This window comes from Gastrolobium bilobum, unplaced genomic scaffold, assembly GCF_033153095.1.
Source record: "Gastrolobium bilobum isolate Gb01-03AN ecotype WA unplaced genomic scaffold, APGP_CSIRO_Gbil_v1 utg26078, whole genome shotgun sequence".
Taxonomy (NCBI): Eukaryota; Viridiplantae; Streptophyta; class Magnoliopsida; order Fabales; family Fabaceae; genus Gastrolobium; species Gastrolobium bilobum.
The window spans coordinates 9,439-18,927 of NW_026896138.1; the positions used below are offsets into that span (position 1 = coordinate 9,439).

Consider the following 9,489-nt stretch of genomic DNA (forward strand, 5'->3'; position numbering starts at 1 on the left):
TAAATTATTTTTTTAATGAAACACCGATTATCCTCTGTTGTACAAGAAATTCAGGTTGTCACTTACATATTTTATTTTTCTTATAATCGCATATATTTCCTTATTTTTATTTTTACTCTATTATTTTCTTTGGTTTGATACAAAATGATGAAAATTACATCTATTTACATTATAGACACCTCCTTAACTAATGGTTAAAATTATGCCAACATATTTCTCATCTAAAAAGTATAAATGATATTCTAGAATTTTCCACAACCTTCTAATCTAAACAATAATGATGGTAGGTAGGTCATTCAATTTCTAGAACGCTCACGGAGTACTCTAGAATAAATTTATTTAGAAATTTGGCAAAACAACTCCTAAAGATATTTGGATGAAATAATTAGTAAGCGATAGATTTCAAGCAAGTTTATTATTATTCAACATAATGTTGTTGCTGGCTTTTTGGTAGTAAATTTCATTATATGTACTGTGATTCAATAAATCATAAATGATAGGAAGTATTTGGTATGTTTTCAAAAAACTACAAATTATTTATGGAGCCCAGCAAGTGAAGTCAGTCAGTTTGAACTTCTCTATCCTTTCTACAATATTTTGCATTATTTAGGCTGTTTCATAGAGTTTCCAATGTCTTTAATTATATGATCATTTACAAAGTAATATGATAGGAAGGAAAAAGAAGTTCAAACCGACTTACTCCATTTCTGTTTCATATTGTTCCTATATCTGCCACTCGAGGCAAGTTTCAACTTCTTCAAAATTATGCAATTAATACGAGCGCACTGCAATAAATTAAGTTAGCTAAATGAACTATATATATACACCCAACATATGAGTTATGAGATGCAAACGGAGAACAACTTTGGCTATTGGGAATGGTTCCCCTTCCCCTTTTGTTTGATATTCATGAGAGTGTCAGAAAGATCTTCCAAATGTATCACAACCTTAACTTTGATCCCTAAACTCTCCATGAACCTTTGTGTAGTCCTTTGGCGCTCCTCGCCTTGAATCAAAAGAACAACTCTAGAAGCCTCAGGTCTAGGACTAGGGCTTCGATTAAGTAACCTAGGAGTAGTCATGGAATAAGTGCTTGAAGTAGAACTATTAGTGTGAATTGTTCTGTCACCTGATACAAACTGGCCTTCTCTTGTGCTACCATCCGTCCCTGTCTCACATGCAGTAAGGACCACATTGAACCTAAAGCATGTTCCTTTTTCACCAATATCCTTGTCCACTATTCCAACATCTCCATGCATCAAACGTACCTATAGAGAGAAAATTATATGAGTTATTAATTTATTAAGGGAGTTAATTTGTCGCAAAGTGAACCTATAAGATCAGTGATGTACTTTAAATGTATACAAGTTGTGTCTTTTTAGTGACTTACACAAAGTTTGATTTGTCAGACTTTGTGATGTGACTGAGGAGAGAGTGAAAAAAAGTAACTTTTTAGATTTACACCGATCAGACTTTGTGTAAGTCACCTAAAAGAACAAAAGTTTGTATATTTTTTTTTCCAATAAATATATAATTGGGTACCTACCAAGGACTGCACGATACCAAGTCCTAAGCCAGTTCCTCCTCGACCAAGCACTACAGGAAAATCGCATTTTGGTGGCGGTGCGTTCAAGGCGGATGGTAAAATCGTCGTTGATCTAGAATCATAAATGAAGAATCAGTAATTGGCTTTATGAAGACATATAATGAATGACGAAGTAGCGGTGGTTGGTTAGAAGGTTATCCCTAACCAGATCCATTTTCACTCTTTAAATCCCTAACCATATCTATTTTCTCTCTCTGAAAATCATAATCAGATTTATTTTCTAGATCTTTGAATTCCTAACCTAATTTATTTTCTCTCTCTTAAAATCTTCTAGATTTGACCATAGTGGTTTCTCGCTTCACAAGGAGAGCGTATACAGCAAGTCGAGGGAAGGAATCTGTTCATCAGCAATAACCAAAAGCTCATGATTTCAGCTTATCCAATTTAGGGTTTCAATCGTTCACCTAGTCTGAGACGTATCGAAACCCCAAATTCGGACCAGGTAACATCTGATTATAGTTCCTCTTGTCTTCCTCTTAAGGTCTAATATATTTTGTTTGTGATAATCGTTTAAACTTGATTGAAGTTTGTCTAAATTTTTTTTGGTTTCGATTAAATCTCGATCATGTATTTTGTTGGAACTAAGACTCGCTTATTTGTGGTCCCCTGGAGTTGTTTTTTTTGTTGATACAGTGTGGTAATTTAGATCCAGTCGATATTGAAATGCCTTTGACGATAGATCTGCGTTCTCAAAATTAAAACATGTTTCTTGGTTAATTTGTTATATTTCAATTTTTATGTTTATAGACCCTGAAATGGTAAGTGGGCCATGGCGTGCATCTGTAGCCCTTTCTTCGTTGCTGGCTGATAAGTACTTAAATATCTGTGCCTGGTTTATACAGGAAGTTAAGCTTGTGACGAAGGAAGATGATAAATCGCTGAGAATGAGTAAGGAAGAGGTTGCAGCCGTCAAAATGGACAAAGCTGATCAGTCTCATAAACCGGCCATCATGCGGAAGGAAAGAGGTACCGTCTTGCAGCTTGATGTGGAGAAGGCTAATAGGGTGGATACACTTTCGTACAAGTTAATTATGCTCGCATTGGGACTTATATTTCATTCGGTTGTGTTCCATTAGCTAGTGACCAATTTTATTTATTTATTTTTGCCTACTTCCAACGAGTAAAATCCAATTGTGTGAGCCATGTGAACCAACATGGCTATTTGCTTTAGCCATTTAGAAAGCTAATAGGGTGGAAATGGCAGCTTAGTTAGCAAGAGGCAACATCAAAACAGCATTCAGAGGCAGCAGCAACAGCCTAACCCAGAGAAAAATGGTTTGTTCAATTTTGAAGTTGAAAAATGAAAATACTTGTTCTATTTGCTTTCTTTCTCCATCTTTTAATGATAACGGTGGCTTGTGTCATTTTTTTTTTCTTCTTACAGTTTTATCCACTTTCGTGCCTCTTCCATTGTCTGTTCCCAGTTGGCCTGGCGGGCTTCCTCCCATGGGGTATGGCTAGATTAATTCTTATCTATTCTCTGTTCTTTTGGGTATTTGTAGTATTTAGTCGGAATACTGCTTTTCTCTTGGGGTGTGACTCTTTTCTCATTAGCAGATATATGACATCTCTGCAAGGAGTAGTATCCATGGATGGGACTAAAGTGACTTCTGCAGCTATACCGGTATATGTTCGTTTTAGTTTATTCTCTTGAAACTTGCTGATTTTAAATAAATAAAAAGTTCATTATATTATTATGGTTAGTGTAGAGTTTTTTCCCCCCTAATATTATCAAAATCTATGAACAATGCACATCGACATTAGAACTTAATTTTACATGGAGTTGTTATTAGAAATTAGAAAGGATAGTAATTTCAGCTGGACATATTCATAGTCAACGACACTAATTGCAACAGATCCATAAATTCAAGTTCTCCTTAAATTAACATAAAAAAATGGTAAAACTATAACATCAAATGAAATAAAAACATAACAGAGTTCAAAAGGGGGAGTAAGTTACTCGTTCTGCAAGACTGTGGCTATCAGTAGCTTGACCCCTTCTAGCTCGAACATGAATGTAATCTTGCTTAGGAGGTTCAAGAGGTGGCTGAGTGCTTTGCTCCGCAGGATTGAGACAGATAGCTCATCAACTTGAGCATGAATTATGTTATTCTTATGGAGATTGAGCCTTAAAAATATTAATTCAATGTAATCTAAGGTAATAAAACTAGGGTGTGTTGATGCAGAGATTGAGACAGATAGCTCATCAACTTATGGAGAGGGATTCAGACAGGGCAACAAGGCAGTGCTCAAGTATGGACTTGGAAGGACCCTTGACCATAAATAAAATAAACTGATTTTGGTGACTTTATAATACATAGTTGCTTGTTTAAGTCTTCCTTGTTCTAAATATTTCTATAATTATCTTTGCTACATATTAGTGAAAGCAAAGCCAATGACTAAAAAATGAATTTGGGAATCTGGTTGCACTTTCTCATCAATAGGTGTGTGACATAACTTATTAAGTTCATCATTAAAGGAGTCTATATCTCTGCTGAACAAAAAAGTATACAAAAAAGTTTAAATTAAAGGAGTCTATATCTCTGCGTTCTCAAAATTAAAACATGTTTCTTGGTTATGTATTCTATATTATCATCCAACAATGTCGTATCACATGACTAAAAAGTTTAAATTTTTTAAGCTATGATTATGAGAACCAAACTTCTTTATGATTATTTATGACCTCGATTATTTTTTAACCAATTAGTGTTATGAATATGACTTGTTGATAGTGATGGAACCCTAGGAACTAGACTTGATAGAATTATATTCCTACTTGGACCTTAGTTCTGAATTGTATGTAATGTAAGACACTATAACTCAAGAGAACTCTAGTGAGATGATGGCATGTTGTATACAAAAACGTAGGCCGACCAATCCGGATTTTAATGGAATAAAAATTCTGTTTTGGCCATGATTAAATGATAAGAACTATGATTTCTATTGGTTTATGTCACCCTTGGCTATGTTAGGAATATTAGAGTTAAGAAAGCTTGTCAAATTTCTCCTTGTGTGCTCTGTTTATTTTGAGAAAAAAAAGGAGTAGAAAATCGGTTTACTTGCTTCTTGCCAAATTAGTGTCGGGAATTTGATGTTGTTTAAACAGTTAACCCTCCAAACTGAGGCGCTATTATTCCAAAATTGTATGAATTTAGTTCTTATTTAAGAGATTGAACTGAGCATTGTGTTACGAATTTCAATAGTGTACATTCCTTATTCAGTTTTCTCTTCTGTAATTTGACAAGGTTGATGTATCATTTAGACAGTTATCTAGCGCTTCCCATGTCCTGTTATGATGGGTCTAAAAGACTCTATGATGTTTTACTTTTTCATTCTCCCTTACTTTCCTTCCTCTTCTCTTTAGTGATTTATGTAAAATGCTTAATTATGGCAGGCATTTGATGAGGCAATTTCCGAGCTTGACACATTGGGTGAAGAGTCATACAAGGACAGTACATTGATCATGCAACTTCTGTGAGACAATCTGACTTTGTGGACATCTGACATCGCGGTCTCTCTCTCTCTCTCTCTTTCTCTCTCTCTCTCTTTCTCTCTCACACACATACGTATTGTGTATTTATATACTATATTTCTTGATTTGTGTTATAACTGTAGACTTTGAGAGTAGATCATTGGGTGTACGTGTAGTCCTTTATTTTCTGTTGTCTATTCTTGATGGCTGAACAAAATTAAATTATTGAGAAACAAGCAGTTTATAAGCTGAACACTAACACCATAAACTTTTTTTCTTCTGTGAGAGCAAAGCTTGTTCCACAGAAGATAGTTTCAAACAAATTTGAACTTGTTTAGTTGGACAGTTTTGTGGTTGTCGAAGTACTTAGTACCCTTGTTCCGAGCATTATTTTTGTCTCAAGTTTTGTAGTTGAGGTTTTCTTTGACTTTTTATTTACAAATATTATATTTACAAACTTTTTATTTATAAACTCTTACAAACTACACTATGTTGTGACTGGTAAGTGTAATTTCGTAAAAGAAAATTGTAACCGAATCCTTCCCCAACGTACCAAGGACTGCACAATACCAAGTCCTAAGCCAGTTCCTCCTTGACCAAGAGCAGTTTCTTTGACTTGGACATAATTCTCAAATATAGATTTGTACTTCTCTTTAGGAATTCCTTTGCCTGTATCATCCACTTCAAAAGTAAAATTCATATAACTCGGATCTTGTTGCATTGAATTCATGGATTCTTGGTTACGATGTGCCTCATTTTTCCTATAAAATAAGCGTGACAAATGTCTCCTGAAGCTGTTTCTGTTAGTAGTGATTATTGAGCTCTTTTGAGCCCATGCCCGAACTGCTATGTACCCCTCATCAGTAAATTTGATAGCATTGCTCAGTAAATTGGAAAAAACTTGTTTGAGTTTTCCTCTGTCGCCTTTCACACGTGAATATCTCAGTAGAGAACCATTACAAGGGTCTAATACGAGATCTACTCCTTTCTTCATAGCCACGGGATGGTATAAATCAACTACTTCTTCTAGGAGTTGGAATATATCAAATTCCTCTTCCTCAAGACGCATTTTCCCTGCTTCAATTTTGCTTGCATCAAGTATATTATTCAAGAGTCCTAAATGTATAGAAAGAAAGTAAATTAGAGTCATGCCACGTTAAGTAAATACAGAAAAAATGAAGTGATGAAATCCATGGATGAGATATAAACCATAAGATACGGAAATAATTTTAGCACAATCGTAGCAGTACTCAGCGCGACTGTTGCATTAAAAACGCTCTCCATGAGATACATTTAATAATATCATTAAATACATATTTACTTTAAAAGAATGAATGAAATAATGAAATAAAAAACAAAAATGTGGAAGTGTAGGTAAGACAGATATTACTTATCATGCATGTTATATTAGTGATAGCAAATAATAAAATTGTCATGAGAATTTAAAATTATTTAAAATTAAAATAATACATTAAATATAAGATTATCATTATGATAGTTTTTAAAAGAAAGTAACAGAATAACAAAATTATACAAGACAACAATATTATTGTGTCAAGGTTGGTGAAAAAAAATCAATTAATAGTAATAGCATATATAAAATTGGAGTTAGAAAAATTTGTTTTTAATATATAAGCAATTACTACATACTAAATAAACATTATGTCACTTTCTTAAAAGAAAAAAAAATGAAATAATAAAATAATAAACAACAACATATTAGAATGTAAGTGTTGTAAGACAAAAAATATAAATGGCTAATGAAATTATTAAAACTAGAATATTTAAATTAAAAAAAAAAATCACTTACTTTCTCTCTCCCATGATTTTTATTTTTTGTGTCTATTTTTTTTCTAAAATAACATAACTTATGTCATTTACAATGATAAACACCAAACCTAATAAATAAATAAATAATGAAAACATGTTTGCTAATTCGCAAAACAAGAGTGATAAAGTTAGAATGAAAACCATTTTTCTGACGCGTTTGCCCTAAAAGTCCATGCTTGGCCCTTCGATGATGTAGTTTCCAGAGATCTGAATAGTCAGAAAATAAATAAGCTAAAACGTTAGTATTCCAAAATAATAAAAATAAAATAAAAGGAAGCATTGTACTTGGAGTATAATAGGTCATTCAGGTTTTGAGTATGTAATGAATGGGTTCGCTTTTTGTCATGTGACATGAGTAGAGTATTTTCCTGCACACATAAATCAAGATGGGTCTCACGCTTAAAAAAAAAAGTCAAACTAAATCAGGATACGACGCCGTATCCTTAAGATACGGAAGCGGATCCTTGTTGCAGGAATGAATAGTGCTATTCCTGCAACATGATTCTTATATTTCCCGTAATCAATACACATAAAAAAGAAAAAAATATATGTGATCAGTTAGAAACAAACACACACGCGCACGCACGTGCAAAATCTCAAATTGGCAAAACAGAAATTCAAAACTTCTTTCTTTCTAATTTTTGTTTCGAAAACTACTACATATATTTGAAGAATAATAATCAAAATAAACTCATAAAATCCAAATATTAATACAATTTTTAAGAAAGGGGCAGAGGTATGAATCACATGAATAAATAGCACACTAACTGTTTGATACACTCTTATTAAAGAGGTAATTGAAGGAATGCCAAAGCAGGATGTACGTACCTCTCCCATGTAATTTTGATGTCCTTTGCTTCAGAGTTGAAAAACTAGCTAGGCTAACACTCATGCCTCTACTCTTTATAAAGAGTATTTTGAAATATAAAAATTGAGAAATATATGATATATTTGATTGATTGATTTTACAAATATTGATTGATATAGATATTGATATTAACATTGATTTTGATATTGATTACTATTTTTATATCAACTATAAATCAGTTAAGTATATCAATTGAATAAATTAATTATGGTAATTTAATAGATAGATAAGTCAAATTAAAAATTGGATTTTTTTTGGAAGGTTTATATTTATGGTAAGTTTAATTCTCACTGTTCTTTTCTCTCTCTCTCTTTTAAAATCTAATTATCTCATATACTTAATAGGATCCATTTTAAAATTTAAAAAATAAAATAAAAAATAAAATAAATATGATAATAATACAAATAGAATCAAATATAATAAATAAAATTATGAAAAAAATAGAATAAAAATAGAAAAAATTTAATATTCAATTTGGATATTTTTTTCATATTATATTCTAAACATTTTACAAATATTATTAATATTAACAGAAGAATATTCTTATATTTATAGACATGCACTAATAGATTAATAGAATACATATATCTATAATTGAAAGAATACATATTATTTTAATATAGAAAGAATGTATACATATAAAATTAAAATATTAATAAGAATTGTAAATATTAATAAAAAAATAGACGTATAGAATTTATTCTAATTATATTTTCTTAATAATAAGAATTATTTCAATATTTAATAAATTAATTTAAAATATTCATAAATTTTTTCTATAATTATATAGAATATGGACGATATGTCTGCAAATATCATTCTTCAATAGTTTGCGTGGCAAAGTTACATTATTATTATTATTATTATTTTAGATATTCCCTGGATTTCTAAGATTATTGTTAAAAGGGTAAAACTAATCTTATGTTATATAAGATAGTTATCTCATGTTGTGAAACAAAATCAAGGTGAGACCCACTAAAAAAGAAAAAGAAAAAAATCAACATGAATCCCATCTTAATTTTGTTTCACAACATAAAATATACTATCTTATACAACATAAGATTAATTTTATTCTTCTTAAAATGTGTGGCTATACGCCATATCTTTTGAAGAGTCCTAGATGAGAGAAATTGCTAAGGATATAATAATGCTTTATTTGATAGAGCGTGATACAAGTGTTGCATATAGTGATTACCCATGAATCAAGTCTCCTTCTATCTCTTAGTATATAATGTTTAAAAAAAAAAAAAAAAAAACTCTTAGTATACAATAAGCACGTGGTCAGCATTGTTGCAAAACCCGGCCCGACTCGGTCGGGTCGACCCAGAACCTGGTGACCCGGTTACCAGACCGGTTCGGGTCAAGTATTGGACCGGTCATGCATCGATCCAGTCAAAACTTGGCCAAATCTGGTGACCTGGTGACCCAGTGTCCCGGTCGGGTCATGCACTTAAAAAAAAAAAATTTAAAAGTCAAAATTGTTTCATCTTGTCAAAAAAATGTAGAACTCATTTTAATTTTTTTTTGTAATTTTATTTGCTAGTATACTCGTCTACAATGACCTCAAATTTCAGCTTCCAATATTGAAGCAATTTGCGAAATAATAAATTAAGAGATTGTGATATATGTCATTTTTAATGTAGTTGAATTTGAAAAATATGAGTTCAATATCATTAAGAGGTATGTTTATGCGGATTATGAGTTGCAATTTAA

At 31.7% G+C, this 9,489-nt stretch overlaps 1 protein-coding gene across 3 annotated transcripts; it reads left to right on the plus strand.

The window, feature by feature from the left end:
• The first annotated feature begins 1,547 nt into the window (after positions 1 to 1,547).
• LOC133297978 (protein TIME FOR COFFEE-like) lies at positions 1,548 to 5,522 on the plus strand. Of its 3 annotated transcripts, XM_061497217.1 has the most exons (8): positions 1,548 to 1,739; positions 1,881 to 2,048; positions 2,449 to 2,572; positions 2,816 to 2,881; positions 2,991 to 3,057; positions 3,164 to 3,230; positions 3,793 to 3,859; positions 5,001 to 5,522. In XM_061497217.1, exons 3-8 carry the CDS (start codon positions 2,491 to 2,493, stop codon positions 5,006 to 5,008), a joined length of 357 nt encoding a protein of 118 aa, XP_061353201.1. In that variant the 5' UTR covers positions 1,548 to 1,739; positions 1,881 to 2,048; positions 2,449 to 2,490; the 3' UTR covers positions 5,009 to 5,522. The 3 variants fall into 3 exon arrangements, 2 of the variants coding, with proteins under 2 accessions (XP_061353201.1, XP_061353200.1); XM_061497216.1 differs by lacking the exon at positions 3,793 to 3,859 and having other exon boundaries at positions 1,562 to 1,739; positions 5,001 to 5,508; XR_009749705.1 differs by lacking the exon at positions 3,793 to 3,859 and having other exon boundaries at positions 1,563 to 1,739; positions 2,811 to 2,881; positions 5,001 to 5,482.
• Positions 5,523 to 9,489: the final 3,967 nt, after the last annotated feature.

Coding starts and splice junctions, on each gene's coding strand:
- LOC133297978 (XM_061497216.1), top strand. CDS start 2,491: ATGAGTAAGGAAGAGGTTGCAGCCGTCAAAATGGACAAAGCTGATCAG. Junction 3,058..3,163: donor GGCGGGCTTCCTCCCATGGG/GTATGGCTAGAT, acceptor TCTCATTAGCAG/ATATATGACATCTCTGCAAG. Junction 3,231..5,000: donor TGACTTCTGCAGCTATACCG/GTATATGTTCGT, acceptor TAATTATGGCAG/GCATTTGATGAGGCAATTTC.